The 22282-nt window shown below is 27.8% G+C and overlaps 2 protein-coding genes across 2 annotated transcripts in view; one reads left to right on the top strand and one right to left on the bottom strand.

The window, feature by feature from the left end:
* LOC100159367 (junctional adhesion molecule A) overlaps nt 1–22282 on the bottom strand; it is a 180888-nt gene that overhangs the window by 114919 nt on the left and 43687 nt on the right. The window contains exon 2 of the mRNA XM_029490412.1: nt 16619–16692. The gene's annotated coding sequence lies outside the window, so the exon portion shown is untranslated. The remainder of the gene's footprint in view (nt 1–16618; nt 16693–22282) is intronic.
* Nucleotides 7964–12164, top strand: LOC100167467. The gene is made up of 2 exons (XM_001945861.5): nt 7964–9136; nt 9432–12164. Exons 1-2 carry the CDS (start codon nt 8092–8094, stop codon nt 9890–9892), a joined length of 1506 nt encoding a protein of 501 aa, XP_001945896.1. The 5' UTR covers nt 7964–8091; the 3' UTR covers nt 9893–12164.

The raw sequence follows: 22282 nt of genomic DNA, 5'->3' as shown, positions 1-22282 counted from the left end.
TTTTATTTTTTTACCATACCATGCAGCATGTACAATACCTATATATTTTAATTATTATTATTAATTAATTATTTAAAAATATGACGATCTTACTTCATTTTGTAAAACTAGATATACTAAATATATAATATATATTATTTTATGATTTTAATACATAATATTATCCGTTATGGACGACAATGTTTGAATTGTTTTTCGAAATGTTTTTATTTAAATAAAAAATAATTTATACTATTATGAAAGACTAAGTGTACCCCAACCTATACTGTTAATTATTTTAAAAATTGACCACATTATATATTTTTATTTTTTTACCATACCATACAGCATATACAATACCTATATATTTTTATTATTTTTATTATTATAGGTATTATATAACTCTATTTAAAAATATGACGATCTTACTTCATTTTGTAAAAATAATAATCATTAGATATTTGAGTTATATTATTTTATTATTTTAATAAATATTATCCGTTATGGACGACAATGTTTTTATTTAAATAAAACTTACTTTATACTATTATGGCATACTCAGTGTACTCTAACCTATACTGTTAATTTAAAAAAAAATTCTGTATAATATGATACTTAGGTTATTGTTTAATTAACAGTTGGCAGAATCAACATCAATAAATAACTGGCGGAATCAATATAAACAAAAATCCGGCGGAATCGATAGCCGGCGGAATTGATATTAAAACGGTGGAGTCGACAAAACCCCAATTTAACTTTTATTAATATCCTTATTATTATCGTATTACATTCGTAACTACTCATAACCATAGATATTTCAACATTTTATCGTTAATTTATAATATAAATGTCATACCTAGTATAAACATACAAATGTTGAATATTTATTACGACATATATCTTTTTATGAAACTCAACGTTTTATTGGTATCTTTGATAAGGCTAAGTCGGTTGGTATGTAACACAATAAAATTATTATTCTACCTTCAAAAACAATCTGATAAAATCAAACATAAGATTTTCAGTACGTAAATATTATTATATTCGTAATAATCGGGAACTTGTAAAGTTATTTGCACGGTTACGTTTATCGACACCAAGTAATTTTGTATTTCGTATAAATTATTTTTTATTACAAATTTTAATAATATTTTCTTTAAATTATTATGTTACACTATTATAATTAACACTGTATTATTAATAGTTGTTTTATCACTTCTCATATTATTTAATATTTATTTCGTTATTCACACGGCTATAAAAAATACTTATCCATGGAATATACTATGGTTAATGGTTACGTAACGACAAGATCTACTCTTGGTTAACGAAGCTTGATAAAGCGGTGGCAAATGTTCTTTTCAAATTTTACAAGAACCTGCTTACAGCCAGCGCTTCTAGTGGAACCTGTGGTGTGCTATACCCGCGATAATAATATTATTGTACTATTACAACTATATATTATGCCTATTATAGTACTTACACCACTGGTTCCGCTGGAAGCGATAGAATTTAGTAGGTTTTTGTCTAAATGTATGAGACAATTTTACGCCATTTTTCGATATAGACCATGACAGAATAGATAAGTATCATCACAGTTGAAATAGTTTTTTTTCCAGTATCTGCATCTCTTCACCTCTAGCCAATGTTGTAGTTTTCCACTTCTGTTTGGTTGATTTTGGTCTATTCTTATCTATATGATTGATAGTCAATAAGATACGGAGAAAAGTCGATGTAGGCCTGACTGAATCTATCTATTTTGTCATGCTTACAGACTGTCTCGCAACTATGATAGGATCTATAGTCGTGATTATTTAAAATTTGATGTCGTAATGGAACTGATTAGGCGCCAGTAACTATACAAGTTACGCTATAATAAAATTATGTTTTTCAAATACTTTGTTCATTATAAAACCATTACAAGATACCTACTCGGATTCCCAACACCAATTATTGAAGATGTTTGGGAATGAAAATTGAAGAAAACGTCATATAATATATATGCAATATGCATACTATATTGTATATCATAATTCATAATAATATTATATTCACATATTTAAGATAATACAAATTGAAAATAAACATTACATGTTTATATATTTTATAATGAACACTCATTTTACTATATATTTATATCACTCTTATTTTAGTCATGAAGACAATGTATTTAAATCCTTTATTTTAATAACAAAAAATAATTCGATTTTGAATATAATGGTGTCTGTCTGAATTTTGACAATATCAGTGAGCATATTGAATAATATACTTATATACCTATTTTCCTAAATATTTTGTTTATTATTATTATTACGAGTTTATTTGGTACTTCGTATTTCGTAAACGTTCATTAACTATCAAGTAATTTGTGTCTCCATCGAACACCTATTATCCCAACTAAATGTATTAAATATTATTGTTCATTAATCATTATATCCAACAAACTGATGTAGACACATTGCATAACGATCGATGTGGTTGTACAATAATTTAATTATAAGTTTTAAAATTATAATAATAAAGAATAAATATATAGAAAAATATAAAAATAAATATTTTAACATAGGTATATTAATTAATTTATCAATTTATTATCTTAAACAGTGCTTTTATACTTTTTTTTATGACGATACCTTAACGTAGATTAATAAAAATAGCGACACACTTAAAATAACTAAGGGATTTTCGAGAAAGCTACACTTATAAACCTTACTGTAAATTCAGAATGAGACTATCTTCACAATTGTTTTTTTCTTATCTGTAGTTTTCACCATCACGTCATATTGCCTAATATCATATATTTATATTTTATACATTAAACACGTGCAATATAAATTAAAAATTTTTTGTAAATTCTACAAGACGGATTTAGAATAAACATTTTTCTATTGGTGAAATCTATACTTTTAAGTTGATAAAAAAATGAATTGATAAATCATAAAATAAATTAAATCTCATATTGAGAAAATAAAATATATATTTAGGTACAAGAAATTCAAAACAGGGGAACCAATTTTTAAGACGTATGTTATACATTATTGTAATGACACTTAGAAATTCCATAATATTATATGAAAATATTAACTGCCGCATACCCACATCTATAATTGTAATAAATTATTTGACTCACGTAGAAAAACAATTATGACGCAACGTTATTACTGCTGTGATAATCCGTGACAGTCTTATATATGAAATGTTGACGTCGGCAACATTTGTAACGAGAAAATCGGTTTAATTTCCTGAAGTAATTATTGTAAAATACCAATTGGTCCGTCCGGAAATGAGCAGTATTATATCCGCCCGGTGAAAACGATTATCGCCAGTCCATGGGTGGCGATTGCCACCAAGGGACGCGCAACAGATTCAGCTCCGGCCGTAGCTGCCAGGCAAGTCCAGCCAAGTGAGCCTATTTGGCGACGAAAAAAAAATAAAACCGTGCCGTGCACTCACTCGAGCACAATTCAATATACTCAATATAAATTGATAAAAAAAACTCTTTTTTTGTATCTCCTTCTCGACTGCATTAATTCCGTACCATCCTCTTTGTCACATCCTCTTCCTACCACTCTCCCCCCTCGCCATGCTCACTCATAACGCTCTTCTTACTTTCACCCTTCCATACCCTTCTCACACTACTTTCTAGCCCCCACTGTCCTGTCTCATTCATTCCTTCTCCCTTTCCCACTCAGCCCGTTGTATTTCGCTCTCCACGTCTCATTTCGACCGTATTCTGTTGTACCAGTTCCATTTAAATTCCGTCTGCGGATGCGCGCTTCCTCCTCTTCAAGCCGGCGGACCACTCAGTGAGGGTTTTGTTTGTCTCCAAAGCAACGGCCCAGTAAATCTGTCCAGGGGCGCGGCCGCGCGTGCAAGAGAGCAGACGCGCAAAGTCGTTTGTCCATTAGTTATTGGACCGGATGAACCCGCGCGACATGCACGCGGATGCGTTTTCTGGGCGGTGTCAGCATCCGAGAAAGGAGGACTAGCTGTTTCTAGATCGAAACGATGGACGATGGAAATGATCGCCACCGGGAAAATGTATACAGTTTCCACGGCACAAGGGCAGTGGTCGCTAGACGGTTATATATATATTTAGGATAGGATATTATAGTGTACATACACACACACACACACACACACACACACACACAGAGTTAAAAACGCGCTAATGCATGATCATGGTGTCACCCTCAAATTTTTCATCCGTGGTCGTCCGCTTCCGGTCCCGTTCAGCTTTCACCCGGGTCACGTAATACATATTAAATTCTATTATCATACGACGACGACGAACGTTATTGGATATGGCCGTGTTCCCCTCTCCGGTATACGATATCCGCGTCTGCTACGACGACGACAACGATGATGATTGTTTATTTCTCCCGAATTACTTAAACACACTTTTCATGCACGCATAACGAGCACACAAATCACGTTTCCTGCACTTATCGTATCGCAGAACAATATCCCCGGTGGATCGTGATCACACTATTGAAACCAGCAAGCAGAGTCAATATAGGTAAAGCACCTTTCGCGACGCCATCATAATAAATACACTCTTATATGAATAATAATAATTATTATTCTATTATATGCACGGTATATGGGGTAGGTGCCAATGAAGTTGAAGGTCATAATGTAACATAGCTATGATAATTTTACGATATAATTGACGGAGTTCATATTTCATACTAGCTTATCCAAGATAATATTGTAATATTACATTATAATATAATATGATTTAATAACCATCATAAAATGATTGATTATTATTATTATTATTATTATATTACTGCTACGCGATTATTTTGTCTAATGTCACCATCAGTTGGGGGAATATTGATCTAAACATTCAAATTATACCAATTATGAAAATTTACTGGGATAGTCAAGACTATTAGTGTTTTCATGAAGGTACTTGGTAATGACTGAAAATAACAATATCATTTTAGGTAATATGACAATTCGTACTCTATAACATATGTTATTTTGTAGATTCAAAATTAATAGATGTATTGATTTTACACTGATAATGTGTGTTTTTATTTTTTCTGTCTGTAAACATTTTTTCTAGTATTAATAATACTTCGATTTTCAACTTAAGAAATTTTTCCAATGAGAAAATTAATTAATTAGGTATTTTTGAAAGGAAAAATTAGAAAATTCACAGTAATTTTCAGAAGCGTCGGGGAAAAACAAATTTGGGGATAATTACGCAAACCCAGTTTTTGACAAAATCAATAAAATTTTTTTTTTTTGAACATTAAAAGTTAAAAATTTGAGTTTATTTATTTTTGAGTTTTATCACTGTTGACCATTCTTTTTAATTTTAATTTTAATTTTATACATGTTATATATTTTAATATTTGTTTGTGTTTTTTTTTATGTTGCTCATATAGACGTCATACGAAATAATAATAATTATTATTTACGATTATTTATTTTTTTTTTAATATTTTTTAAAATTAATCTTTACTGCTTATTGATTAGTTCTATAATAATATACTAAATATTATAACTAGGTATAAAATATTATTATAGAATATTGTATTTAACCATATACATGTGGATGTCGTTATTTTGAAACTCATTCAATATTATTTCAATTGTTTAATAATAACAAATAATGTATACAATATTTGTTGTTCATTTATTTATTTCGACACTAACATTCGTTTGCGTGTAGTTTATATATTATCATGTAATATTTCATATTACGGTCATTATTAAAATTGTATTTTTTTTATTAGATGTGATCTGACATAACATTATCATAACTTTCAAGATATGTAATAATAGTAGTATATTACTACTAATCAAATTACTCTATTTTCGTGAACAAAGCTATTATACTGTAAAGTAAAGTTAAACACAGAACTATTATATTGAATATATGGAAAAACTTATAATAGATAATTTACATAGTTTACTAGGTATTTCCAATTATATTAGATTTAAACTAAACTTAAGAAAAAAAAATAGCTCTGGTATTACTATAGCTAAAAAATGTTGAAAACTTTTTATTTAATATTATTTTAATTACCTATAGTTATAGTGGTATATAAAATAATATGTATAGCTGTATAAAACATAGAACAATACAAATAATGTTACTCCTACAGACTGACATTCTAATAGTGTTCTATATTTGTAACTTATACTTAATTTACTCGTTAAGACGTGATATTATACTATTATTACAAACGTTTACCAAGTGGTTTTATTTTAGATTCTGAGCGGAGCGATGAAAGTATTGTTTTTACAATATGTGTTTTGCTTCGTGTCTATGTACACGATGAGTAGTCAAAAAAATGCTTCTATTTTCAACTTCAGTATCTTGTTTGATGGGAAAGTGAATCTAGTTTGTGTATTGAGGAGGCCGACATTTAAAATTCTCAGTAGTTTTCTAAATTAAGAAAAGACGTGAAATTGTACTCAAAATCGATTTTGGTTTTTCGTGTAACTCTTAAACAAATGACCATATTATATACATGACATTTTCACTGAATGTTTATATTAACATTTTATACACCATAAGACATTCAAAATATTTTGACATGCTTTGAGCTGTTTACAGTCATTTTTAGTTTCCAATTTTTTTTATTTTTAATCAAATATACTTAGTTATATCATAGGCTGATTGATCATCTTCGCTCAGAATCGTTTTTTTTTATACAATAATATTATATCATTGAATTTAAATTTAACACCATCCATTCAGTGACCCACTTGTAATCTGCTGTAAGGCAGAGCGACACCCACTTGTAGCCCACCTTTTTTAAAAATAAATATGCATCAATCTTATATTATTGACATTATTTTATGATTTTTACGAGCATATTAATAATATTTTAATTATACCTACATTATTTTGTATAGTCGGAATAAATGTATGTTATAATTCGTCAATTTATTAATTATTATGACATATGTAGCCTCTTCTATAGTATAATAAAATTATGGTATAAAAAACGTTTGGTTGAATTGGGTAATAGGTATCTAATAATGTTTGAAAATGTTCACTAATAATAAAATATGCACAAATCTCTAGTAGGTATAATGGATATTGTTGTCTCATTTTAATCTATATTACTATTTAATACAATATCACACAGTTAAACGAAAAATACTAAAAGACAATTTAGAAAAAATATAATTTTTATACCTATTTTAAAGAGCTTACAGTATTATTTGTTCAATATATGGTATGGATTATTATTTAAAAAGTATATTTTTATGTGTAAAATAATAGTATTGTATAGAGACTCTCATTAAAACTAAGTAATATAATAGAGCTTCAAGTTAATCTTCTGTTATGAGTTTATACATAACATCCTTCCATAGTTCAAAATGGAATGCTCTCTGAAACAAAAATATTAATGCTAATAATTTCCAGGTGGAAATAATATGATGCAATTAGTTGATTAATATTAATGTATTATTATAATTTAACTAACTGCGTTACAGGTTCATTTCAGTTTAATAATACGTTATAACTATTAGTATTACCTATTAATTTAGTATCGCTATTTCAAATGAAATTGATTATATAATAAAGTAGGTAGATAATAATTACAGTAAATAAAATTTAGATTATGAATAATAATATAATATTAACTAAAAATAAATAACACATGCATGAAAATGTTTTAGTGTATAGTGTATATTATAATGTGTATTTTCTTATTGATATATTATTATATTACATTTTTATCCGAATAAAAAAATCGTTATAAGATATTTAATGTATAATCTACGAGTGCGTATATGTATTTTTTTTTTTTTAGGTATAATAATTGTGTGTACAGTAATATTTTGTATACACTTATATACTCTATAGTATGGTGAAAATACTAACCTAACGAGTTCAGTGTGAATACATATTTTGTATACTATTAAAATAGTATAAATTTTATTTATTTTTAATAAGGTACTCATTATTACCAAGACAACATTAATATAAAATTGAAATACAAACCACAGATCGGGAAACTGAAAATATGTTCTTATTTATTACTATTTATTTTATTCTTTTTACTCCAGAAAAAACGTATATTCTAAATAATAAGGACCATTTTTTTGCGTGAAATTTTTATAGTAACCATTTACACTATGTGGATACCACATACGATACCAAAGACAACTTTTCACCTGTTCATTCCATCGGATGAAATTGTATCTTGTCGGTTGCTGCTGAATGAGGTCGAACATGTTGTAAGCTCTGTGAACTTTAGCTGGGCCGATTGTATGCCAAAACCGTTAAAGTTACTTTGCTTGGATAATATCGCCAACCATTTTTCACGGTACCCCGATCAGTTGTTCGAGTGGATAACTCCTATAAACACAGAGTACCTTGTGGAAACACTGAGTACTAGTTTACCAATATATTTAGTCACCCACGTCCCGGGTGATGAATATTGGCGCCGTCGGTATGCCGATACATGGCCAAATGATGTTATATCAACTCGAAACCCTACAGTAGTTACGGACTCTGTCAAAATTATTTACATAACCAAATACGTATCTCAAATTATTGAAAACTTGGAACCTGGTTACGTCGATGAAACGGAGCTTTCCGAGATATTGATGGTTTGCAGCCCATACGTTACTGTGATAGATTGCCAACAGCTTCGTATCCAAGGTTCAATGGTACACACATTGGCGATCGATGAACCTAAGGGTATTATACCCCACGATCCGATTCACATAGATATGAGTTTCGTGTTGGGTATTTTAAAAAACATTCGGACTCTAAGCCTGGTTTATGGTTCTAGGACATTCACAACCGAACCCCCCATGTATACTCCCGAACAGTACAGGTTCAATATTGATGATATGGACACGCTCGGCTGTGGCTTGGTAATATCGAAAAACCTGACAAGTCTGGCTATTACTAAGAGTGAATTAAATATGCCAAAGTTCAACAGGCTACTACCATATTTAATGGAGTGTCATGGTCTCGAAGAGATCAACTTTTCGTTTTGTAAACTAAATTCTCTAGGTGGGAAATCGGTAGCACATTTCGTAAAAACTGCAAAAATGTTAAAGCTGGTGAACTTATGCGGTAACAATATCGGTCCAGATGGAGTTGAATCATTATCATTTGTGATGTTATGGAGGCGAAATAATAACTACCCGGCAATTGAGTTAAATTTGAGTACGTATTTACTAAATAGTTTCAAATTTTTTATTTTTAAATTAAAAAAAAATCATAGCTAAGTAACTTTAATTGCATATAAATATATTAATGTTTAAACTTGATACGTATGCAATTTGGTGGTATATATGTTGTTTTTTTTAGTGTCAAATCGTGTTATTTTTGTTTAACTTTATAAAAACAACTCATAATAAAATAATAATAAATTAACGCGAAAACATAATTTATGTAACCAAGAATTATAATCTCTCGCAAAATGTGATTAATATGCATAGAATATAATACATTTATTTAGATATGAACAATATAAGTGACATTGGTGCCAAATATTTAGCATCTGCTTTAGCATCAGGAGTTCAACCTTTGACTAAACTTCGGATTCGTAATTGCGATATAACCGAAATCGGAGGCTTAAACATTGCTCAGTCATTAGCATATGATCGTGGATTACGTGCTTTAGAAATAGATAACAATCCATTAACATTGAAAGTGGCTATTGCGTTACACACAACGTTGAAAACGAATTTGAATATTGCGTACCTATCTATTCAAAATTGCAACTTATCGCAAAGCATCACAAATTTCCTGAGCAGAGTAGCGTTTTATAATAGACACGAAAAACGCTCAGAGTTGAACTACGTAGATATCGAGTACTTGTGTTATGATGATGATGTGGAACAGGAAAATATTTCACTAGAAGAAGGGACAATAGAATCAGAGAATATGGAAAACGACACGAAGGAAGGATTAATATAAAATAAACGTTATATTATATACATTATATTATATACTTGCAATTAGTTTACTGACATAAATATTGAATTGATTGTTTGGCACTAAAATGTATGGTAACAACTTAATATAAGTTGTCAACTATGAAAATAATATATATATATATATTATAATACATATATTTATATTAAAATGATAATATAAGGGAACTTGTATTACCCGCTGTCACATTAAATTAGTAAATCCTCATGAGATGTTTATTTTAACGAACAAGTTTTGCATTTTAAAACGCATTTAATACAGTATAGTTCTTCGATATAAAATAATATTCATGATTTTTGGGTAAAATTATGAAATGGGAAATAAAAAAAGAATCGTTAGATTAATTTAATTAGATACTGTATAAGAGGCAAATTATACATGTACAACTGTAGTCAATGTTCAACGGAGTATAATAATATTATAGTGTTTTATATTCTTCAAATAGTTACGTTATATTCCATTATTTTTGTTTTGTATTACAAAATACTACTATAGGCAAAGTTTTCATATTTTATCACTAAAAATATAAAAAAATGCCATTCATTTTTTTTTTTTAGAATGCCTCCTAATCTGCTTTCGAATTTAATGTCACAAATCGTTTCCAAAAATAAATACTATTCTTATCATAATAGGAGCTACAACTTACACTAAAATCTTCAATTCATATTAATTTCTACTTCGTTACACAACTTAATAATTGGGATAAATAAATTTTGTTTTCATAAGAACACGATGATATTATTTGAATTGGAGTGTGAAACGTCATCACTGCATGCAGATTTAACCGTTTGTTTGATTGATTGTTCTTGAAATTGATGCATTTGTTTGATAGTATTTAAAAGAAAAGCTACGAGACCGGTATTAGTCCAGTATTATAGATAGGTATGCATTTCTATGCATTTTAAATTCTGTTTATTATTCTCATTTCCCGAAGATCATCATTCATGTCCATTGTCTAATCGTTGCTCATCTTCTGACAACAGTTTTAGTAGCGAAATTATTCAGATATGATTAGCGGCAAGTTTTCTGGGGGTTTTAACAACGCAGTAACATGTTTCAACGGCTGAGGACAAGCGTTTCAATTACAGACAGCATTTTCACAGACTGATTTTCCGGATGGTGGATGTCGAGTTGCTCTAATTTTCCCCTCTCGACCACAACGCGTGATATTCATGACGGGATATATCTCTGAGTCCTTTGCGTTATATTATTTGTGATTATTCGGCTTACTTGACACAGCAATAGTCGATTAAATTAACTTTGATGAGTAAGCCAGACCAACCAGAAAGCATCGGTGAAGCGGTAGTAACAATCATACGGATATAAACTATACATAGAGAATGAAACCTAAACGAGATAAAATACGTTTTTGAGTTTATAGTTTTGCAATGTAGCCATGGTAACTTTGATCTACCACTGTGCGAAAAACAATATAGGTTTTGACATTGACCTGATGTGGTCACATGTTTTAACATTTGGTGGTGGAGTATGATTTGTGAAGTATCTAATACCTATATAGTAAACAGGGCTATTATAGTGACAGCTATTTGTAATACTTGTGAAATTGAAATTAATATAATTATAACGTGTTGTGCTTTATTAGATTTTAAATAAACATAATATAGGAATTAGTTATTATTCTGTACATAGCTATTAGTTATAGTATATGATATTATATTATATTTATATTTAAATATTCAATAACAAACTAATATATTATACTTCAATAAAATGCTTACAATTCAATCGTTTATTTACGGATTTTTAAAATCAACTTTATGTGAAAGTTGACTTTTCTAAATCGCCCATAGAAATACAAGTTTTATAAGAATTACTCAGACTTCGAGACATCAGATTTTGTCTTTAACAGAAACTACGGCAGTAGTTTTGGGAAACTTTTTAAATATATTATCAACACAGTTATTTTTTACGATTAGGATAACCAATATCAAAATTGAATAACTAGTTCACGAAAGTACACCCATTTTAATTATACTTTATCTTTAAACGTACATGGTATTGAGATGTTGTACTGTATTAAAAATTACACAGAAAAAAATAAATTATAATAACGAATACTTTCTGAACTTAAAATATAAATTTATTAAAAAGTATAGAGGAGAATTGGCCATTGACCCTCTAAAAATTATGTACCAATATTGTTGATAATAAGTTCAAGTTTTTAATATGAATCAACAGTAAAAAAAACAAATAAATAGATTGAACAATCTTCAGATTGAAAAATTAATGACATTATAATATATCAATATGGATACTTGTACAGCATGTACCTATTAATTACATGGGCTATTTTATGGTTCTTTATAATTTAAAATGTGTACCTAAATGATTTAACATTCTACGGGTATTCTACACCTGACGACGGTTATATTCCAACTCACAATGAATTATTTGGTGAATTTAAAACATTACATATGACTAGGTATAGGCACAAGTGTGTCACGCACTATGCAAAATGTATGATTTTACCTTACGGCACCATCGTGGTGGTGAAAAATAATATGGTTTTTGAATATTTCACGATAGGAAGGTGGTTTGAAATGTCGAACAAACAGATTAAAATAATAATAATAATAATAACTTCTCGGTGCACAGAACAATCAGACAAAATATACGAAACACGAGAGCCGTGTGTGCAGTGTCACAGCGTAATGTTCTTACAATGTACAAACATTAACAAACAGCGACGACGTAACCAATGTTGGTAGCTGAAGTTTACATTTTAATTTATTGCGTAGAAAGTAATTAGGAGATTGCAATAATATTAGTCGGCAGAGATGTAAATATATATTATGTGCGTATGTGTTGAATATCAAAATTATGCAGGCGTAAAACCTCAGAATGGTTGTGCTGACGGTGTCAATTAATGTTCAACACTCAAACAACCTCTAGGACACGTGACTACGGTTACCGGTATTTTTCCCAAATGAAATATTTCCCGAATCGTATTTTTCCCGGGTAACATTTCTACCATTTATAATCATATTTTTTTAAATTAAAATTTTTTTTTTTTTTTATCTATAGTTTTAAATACTTATACTACTTAGTCTTAGACTACCAATAAATCTTTACAATGTACAAAACCAAATCTAATATTATGAAAACGTTATTTGACTAAGTATATCGTACGTTATATCTGTAATATTTAAGACTGTGATTCCTATCGTAGGTATCGTGCATCATAAAATATGACATCTGCGTCATACAGTGTGATTAAGGCGCCCGGTGCCAATGTGATTTTGTCCTCAAAAACATGGTTTACGGGAATAATGATCCTGCCCTGTAGATTTAACCAAATTTGATATTTTTTTTTTTTATTAATAGAAGAGAATATTCTACAGCCCGCATCGAACTTCTTTACGATATTTTCATCTCAAACTTAATTATAAGTCTTTAAAAAAAAGACAATTTTTAGCTTTTTTTATAAATTATTTTATACTATTATTTAAAATAAAATACAAAATCAGAGATCTATGCGGGCTGTAGGAAGTCTTCTTCTTTCAGATAAAAAAATAGTCATCAAAATCCGACAATTCTATAAAGTTTGAGAGTTATTCCTGTAAAGTAATTTTTTTCGATATAATACACCCTATCAACCACCTCTAAATAGTTATCGGGTAGTAGATTAGTGGAGAAGTCTTATAATTGAGGTAGCAACTAAAATATAAAATAGAATTTTCAAATTTTATAGAATTGTGGAAAATTTGAAAAACTGGCACCGGGACCCTTAAAATGTCAGGCTAACTGAAATTAATTAATGGTAGCTTAGCGTGCGTGAGGTCTAAATAAGACCCGTCCAGAGAAAAACATAAGTGTACAAAAGTATGTGTGGTAAACAGTGTAAAACGTGGACTCCGGTGAGCAAACACTATTAAATAAATCATAACGATGTACCAAATCAAGAAGAGTATTCAGCAGATATTATTAAATATATTTTGAGACGGAAAATCTAAGGATCAGCCTGAACAGCCCTACCTTCTCCGATATTATTACGTACAGAACTAGCTGGACTAACGTAACAATTATTTTCAGTAGAATGTCTTAAAAATGAAAATTTTAAAATATGAGATTGAATTTCCAAAGGGGCTTAAATAATTTGTCCAATTCTACAGAGAACAAAAACTACAATGACTTCTTAGCCTTTTGTCGCTTACATAAATCATTGTTTTAATTTTTTCTGTGTGAAACATTATGATGTGTCTGATATTTTAACGAAGAAAAATTCAAGGACACTTTACTGAACCTCGACGGTGTCGTTTGTAGAAAATTAGGCAGTATAGCATACTACTCAGTACTTTACACTTCCAGAAAAATTGGAGAATCAGAGATATTTTTTTATTGTGATTTTTTCACTGATAAAGAAAGTGTTATGCAGAATCGGTTGGAAAAAAAATAACAGCTACTGTTGATAATGTTTTTTTGATAAATAAATAATTATTATTTATATCAATCAACACATTATTTTTTCGAGAAAAAATTGTATTCGGAAAAGTTTTTGTCACCGTGTGGTGACTGATAACTACCTAGGTACGTATAAACACGAGCAGTGATCGGTGACCACGGTTATACCAACATTTTGCACCAGCATCGCATTAATTTTGATTTCTTGCTATCAGATAATAATATGAAGAGCGTAATATTGTCGTACCGGCAATATAATAATATTAAGCACATAATGACAAATTACAATATAATTAACGTTACGATCCAGGAAAATTAACACGTTTCTCGTTAATTATGATTTGTTCGTTATCTTAACTATAATTAAGGACTCTGCGATAACGTTCTAACACGTAGGTATTCTTTATAGTCTATACGCATTACAGGTACTTAAGTCATATACACATTATAAAATTATATATGTGTAATATAATATATAGGTATATATAATTTATGTTAATATTTTACTATTATTAGGTAAGTATAAGAAAGTTTCTTTTGTAGTCACAGAATAATAACAATATTTTTCGTTATTATTTATATATGTGTAGTGATTCAAAATATGTAAAATTGTGTAGGGAGGGGGGGGGGGGTCAAGTAGAATTCGAACATAATATGAACGCTAGCTTATAATATAATTTAAGTCATCGATGAATATTATTATTATTAACATAAGATTTTAATAATAATTTTAATCAACCAGAAATGTTTTCAAGATTTTTTAATTTGTTATAAGGTTTGCATATTTTTGTTTATAGTATAATATTAAGATCAGATGAAGGGTTTAACACTAATTTATGAAAAAAAATTATTGGCTATTGTTTATCAGTATTGGAAGTATATTTTTATGTAATTAGAATATTAAACATGATGTGTTTTTTTAATTTATAGTAGATTTTCATCAAGTCATTTTTTCGAAAATATCACATTTTTCTTTAATTTTTGAACCATTTTACTCAATATTATTTTTTTTTTGGAATTTATCTTTATCATTTGCTTTATTCGTTAAACTCATCATGTATTTTGTATTCAAAGTATAAAAGTTAAGCTTAGTGTTGTTTAATACTTTTTAAATTTATAATCTTATGCATTTAAATTTTTGTTACACATTAATTATTTCCTAAAAATATGTTCAATTTATAACTCTAGACATCTACATCACAGATAGTTATAGGAGCCTACTTGATGTGTGTCTTACATATAATTTGTTAATATTATTAATGAATAATAAGATTATGATATTATTCTAAATAATATGCATACACACAATATAATCACTAATCAGTGGTACATATCTTAAGAAATAATTTATCTCAAAACTAGTATTGCATAAATTAAATCACCACAAATCCTAGTAACAAAGGCCCTATGTGTGTATCGCGTATTTTCAGCTGGACTGGTATTTGGCAAAGATCCTGCCCCAAACAAATGAACTAGGTAATATAGGTAGTATCTCTTAGAAGAGAAATGTAAATTTTAATTCAATTAACCGTCTACAAGTTACTTGAACTACTATACAAGTGTTTGTTATAATTCAATATAATATATATATATATATATATTTAATTTAATTATTCAACTACGAAATAATTGGTCCCGACTGTCTACCTGAAAAAGTCATGTCATTCCTCAGTACCACCAAAATAAAAAAAAATATTTAAGTAACATTTAGTCATAAGTCACAAAGTCCCCCCATGATTGTAACCAAATTGTCACCCAAAACTAACTTAATGGACAAATGTAACAATATTAAAAGCTAATGACCCATGTCAAAAAGATCAATAAAAAAAATATTATTATTGTTATAATAATATATTATTCAACTTTGACAATAATTGTTGTATTATAATAATTTAAAAATAATGTAATATACTACATCAACCACGCAGATACCTGATTATATATTTTGATTTATTGTTCACCATTTAAATTGTTTATTAAAATATTATTTTTCAACAAATTATATAAGTTTATGCTATACATGAATTTTAAATTACCTAATAGTTATTTTATACTTCAATATAATCATTGTATATTTTTAAACATTGTTTTAGAGAAATAATTACTATAAATATATATTTTAAGTTTAGTGATGTGTTTAGTAATAATATTGTTGTGAGACAATTAATGTCTACAAAATTCAATAAATAATATTCGTCAGGGATATCCAGTATTTTTAAATAAAATAAAATAAATAGATAATGTAGGTAATATAATATAATATTATAAGATTAGTGTATCACTTACCAAATGATGTTTCAGTTTTGTTTTGTCAACATTTGTAAGCAAAAAACATCTCGAGTACAAAACAATATTGAGATCTGAAAAAAATATCAAAAAAACTGTTATTATAAATCTTTAAGAAGACAAAAAATATTATTAAAATAATGATCAAAATATTATTATTTCCATAACTATTGTATACGATTATATAATACGATGGACACATCGAATTTTAATCAAACAATACAATGTAAATAATATTAAAAAGTATATTATGAACTAAATATGCATACTGTTTTTTGCAAGAACTTAACTAAATTTAATATAATAATTACAAAATAGTATTATTATAACACTTTCTAGTAAAACAGAAAATAATACAAAAAGTCGAACTTCTATAAAAGAATTGTTTGGGTTTAGCCTGTTTTAATAAGTTCCAAGAAAAATTATTATTATTATTATTCGATGTTCCAAATGTTCACATTGTGTAAACACATAATACCAAACGCTAAATTCATAACAATTAAGTTGTGAAACCAAGGTTAAGTGACATTAATACTACACCAAGTACTAACACGTATTTTGAAAAACTCAACAATCAATTCACTTTATTAATATCATGTATCATAATATATCATTTAAATACGAATTCAATAGCACTTATTTTACTCTGAGGGTTTAATAAAAAATGTATTTCTATAATGCATATATAATATACTAGCTGATCCCACGCACTTCTCGTTGCCCGTAAGAAATGACAAATCTTAAAAAATTGTGATAGTTCAACTCTTTTTGGGTGTAAGTTGGATCACGGACAATGTGTGACAGCATATCTAGTAGGCAATCCGATCATAAACTATAATTACAACTCAGCTACTAATTTATACTATTTATTTCTCCTATAATCAATAGCAACCATTTATAAACAAAAATTTCCAACGTAAATCTCAAAATTCCTATATGAGCACCTCCTCGGGTTGGACTTTATTTATAAATTTATGCCTATCACACCCACAAGGAATGTGGCTTTCTATTGGTGAAATAATTTTCGAAATCGGTTCAGTAGTTCCGGAGATTACCCTCAACAACGTCAACTAACAACTCTTCTTTACATGATAGTATAGAAGTATAGATATATTATATATATATATATATATTATACACGTTCAAATGTTCAATGAACAGTTTAACTATTCAGGTTAAATTATGTATTTAAATTTAGGAATGAACCATACAGTATTATTTTTGATTTTAGTACATTTTAATGCAGAATGTAAAAAAAAATTGACAAACACTATGCAACATGTTTTGATATTTATAAATAAAAATCGCCAACCCTAAATATAATTATTTTAAAATCCTTTTTCTCTTCATTGTAGGACATGTTGGATATTATTTTTAGTATTTGACATAAACTGTTCACTAACTAAAAAGTGTGTCAATAGGTTAAACATTAAGAATCGTATTGAACTTTAGATACAACTAAATAAATATAAACATATTATACGCGGCGTTAGAGGTTAGTTAAAATATCAATATGTATACTTTAATGAGCATAATATTATAATATTATATTAATATACAATAAAATAATTCATATAACGAATAATATTTAAAACGAATTAAATTATCGGAAGTGAGGGATTACTGATGCCTTTTTTTTTCAAAAATAAGTAAAACATCTGAGGAATCTTTGAGGTACTAAAGTGTGCAGGTTCTACAAGAGATGCATAAGTATGACATTTGCGTTTGACCCGACGTAAAGAGGTTAATTATATCTACGCCATTTGGTTGTTATTTAACAGTTCCACTACAATCGTAGTGCATGTTGATAATTTTTGTATATTCTTTGACGTTCTACAAGAAGTCCAAGTGGTAAGCAACCTTTGTAGAAAGATGTGTAAAGACCTGTAAATATGATGTACTTGGCTAAGATTAATAGTTATTTTAAACACACATCAGAAGCATGTTTTTCACACACATACCTAATGCTGAATCGGGAAAATGTTCATGAAATAGTTTGGTTTGGACGTATACGAGTCATTTGAGTGTCAGAAATATTCTTCAAATATCTTATTATTCATCTCTCAAGATTTTATGCTTGTTCAAAATTCTTAGTAAAGATCTTCAAAATTTTGATTTTTGAAAAAGTAAGCTGATGTCTGATTCCAAAAAAATATCATTCAGGAAATATTTGTTTGAAAAACTGTTAGATTCACCATTTTAATGACACAGTATTAAGAAGAAAAATATCATATAATTTTTGCGTGATTCAGAAAATAATTAAATAAAAAAATTTAACGAGAAATGCAACGATTTTCTGTTGAAACACGAATATTTAAGTAATTTCCTATAGATTTTATAGTGACAAAACGTTCTAAAGAAAATAATGCTAATTTATGGTTGTGAGCGGTGATGTTTTTTATTCAGTTATATAATAATATAATAAAAATAAATTAATGTCTGGCACTAAAGTTAAATATTACAAAAGGAAGAAATAGCCAAACTTTATGCAGTAGATGGTATATCACAATAGAACAAATATAAATATCGTATAGAAAAATTATTGAAAACATTTCGTATTTGCATCGGTACCTAAATATCTAATCATTTAAAAATTAATTCAACAGGTGTTTCTCATGATGTTCATATAATACTAGTTATTATTTTATTAAAATAATTAATTATAATATATGTTGAGTATGTGATAATATTTTCACAATAACCATCCCCTTCGTGTACGGTGTAGTTATTTAAAAAAAAAAAATATTTATATTTATATTATATTTGTACATCAGTTCTATAAAATATATTATATTTTCATGTTCATTTTTTTAATAAATCTGTTGGTTTTTAAAATCAGATTAATTTGTATCCGCAACTTATTTGATTTGAAATCAAATGTATGACAATCATTCATGGTATTCATGGAATAATGATGATATAGTATTGTTTAGGACTAATTTTTGTTTTTGGTGTAGAAATGAGATTCAATCTTAAAATTACTTTTATTTGATGCCATATTGGCCATTATTGTTACATGATGATATTAATATCACATTCTCATGATGATTATTGTTAAATGGTTATCAATTATGACGAGTAGTGAAAAGTGAATACTGAATAGATGTAACTGTGGATAGGATAAGTGAATAATATTTGAGAGTTTCATATTCATCGAGATAAATAGTTAATGCTTAATTTAAGTTTCCAGACATTTTGTTTGAATATATATATTTTATGTATTATGAACTTAATAATGAAGACCAAATATAAAGTGTAACCACGCTGGGTTACTTGTTTTTTTCATGTAACTCATGTCATGTTTATTTGAGAACATATTCATATTGTAAATACGGTTTTACAGATTGTATAATATAAAAAAATTAATTAAATAATATAGCTTAGAACCCTTAGCTAACATTAAAATATAAATAACTATTAAATATATATATATTTATATTAATAGTAGTTTATTAACGTAATATCTTAAAAACAATTCGTTGAAAAAATACAATTACAAAGCCATGACAGTGAATAATATTTCAAAATTTGTTGGCTTTTACAAAAATATTAATTATACTTGATTAAACAATCGATATTCGAAACTGTGCAACTTAGACGTATGTGTTTTACGTAGGTACGTGTATGTTTGTCGACATTTTAATATTTCTATAATACAGTAGGTAGTACAATATTCTTGTATTCGAAAGATAATATTTTATAAGCTGAGTAATTATATTTTAACTTAAAATAAATGTAGGAGTACTAAGATAATACAATTATAACATGATATACATTATATTAATTATATGTTTTCAATGAAAATCTACAAAAATTAAATAGCTGAAGATAAGTAAGTTAATTTATTGGAGAAATAAGGCTTATGTACAACGATTGAAGGGGCGGCCAAGTTATGCGTACAAAAGTCAGTTGTGGACCAGATTATCCTTTGTTAAAAAAAAAAAAAAAAAACTCGACAGTTTACTTAATCATTTACTTTACATCAGCTATCGAAGACCAATCAATTTATTGAACATTTATACATGTCATAAATCATTAATTAACTGTTATGATATGTTTATAGAATTGTAGATAAGCGGTACAGTAAACAAATGTTATCTAAAAATAAAATATCAATTAGTTTTATAATAAAGGAATATTTAGAATTTTTTTAATGTAATAAGAATAATAATTGCATAACATAATATTTTTCGTACTTTATGGAAGTTTTTCTACTATTATATTTAAACTTGATAAAAATAAAATTCAATTTAATGTTCTGGTTGTAATATTATGTTATGTGTTTGAATTTTTGTCTGTGTCTAAACTCTAAAGTATACAATATGTTTGCTGTTTTGTATCATAGACAAATATTACGTACGTAGTGTAAAACAATTACATTAAAACCTCAAATATAATAGAACATATATGTTTGCAATATAGACTTGACAAAACGGTTATATTTTGGTGCATTGTTTTATGTTAATGATATATAGTAAATATTATAAATTGAAATTGAAACGATGATTTCTATATTAAATTCATTCTGATTCCATGATATTGTAGTTGGTGATATGAAATAATAGTATAGATTTTACAGTTCATCAGTGTTTACCATATAAAAATAAATACATTAAATTTCTAACACAACTATTACTACATAATGTTTGTGTTCTGGTGTTAAATTGTTGTCTTATGCGAGCTTAAAGGTAAAATAGTAAAAACAAATTGACTAATATTAACTACATTTTAATACACAATAAAATCATTACGTAACGTAGAAAGTATAAATAAATTAAACGAACAATATAGAAAAAATTCATATTATCTGATTATTAGAATATAAGTCTTGACTCTTAATTAATAAATTGATTGATGATAATTTTAAAATCACCTTCTATAATGTAACTACATGTTATAAAATGATAAAATTATTTATAATAATAATCATAGTCGTATAAATTGGTACCAATACCAACATAAAAAAAGGTGGGCAAGTGGGTGCCGCTTTGCCGTACAGTAGGTTACAAGTGGGTCACTGTAATGGATGGTGTTATATTTGAATTCAATGATACAATATTTTATTGTATTCGAAAAACGATTCCGTGCGAAGGCGGTCAGTCGCCTGAAAATATATCAGCCTATGATATTAGATTGATGTCAAACCGTATCCGATTTATTCATTTTATAAATTATTTGTTTATATTTTATGTTTTATTTTTAATAGTATCCTACGTAATACGCTTTTTTTTATAAAATATTATCTATGTAAACTAGTCGAAGGTATTTTTTTGATAGATCTCTTACGACACCACGCTGTTTACTTGGATTTTGAATTTAGTTAAGTGTTCGTGAATCGTCATAGTGTATACATACACAACTTCCACCGTGAAAAAAACTCACCTTAACTATGGCCAGCTACAGTAAAAACCATAAAATATCGTTTTTGGTCGATATGCAGTCCCGAAATTTTGGAGTGTGTGTACATATTTACCTAACTTATATATTTAGATACCTACTTTTCTACTTAGATAGTAGAGGTGGGTCAAGATGATTACTATTTAAAATTTGAAAAATTAAACAGCTAGAGTTAATGTGTGTTTGGTTTGAGTTCAAAAGTCAAACCGAGTTTTAAAAAAACCCGAACCGAACTCGAAAAGTTCAAAGTTCTATAATTTTATTAAT

The sequence above is a fragment of the Acyrthosiphon pisum genome, chromosome A2, assembly GCF_005508785.2.
Source record: "Acyrthosiphon pisum isolate AL4f chromosome A2, pea_aphid_22Mar2018_4r6ur, whole genome shotgun sequence".
In the NCBI taxonomy this organism is placed as follows: domain Eukaryota; kingdom Metazoa; phylum Arthropoda; class Insecta; order Hemiptera; family Aphididae; genus Acyrthosiphon; species Acyrthosiphon pisum.
This window is presented reverse-complemented; position numbering and strand designations above follow the sequence as displayed.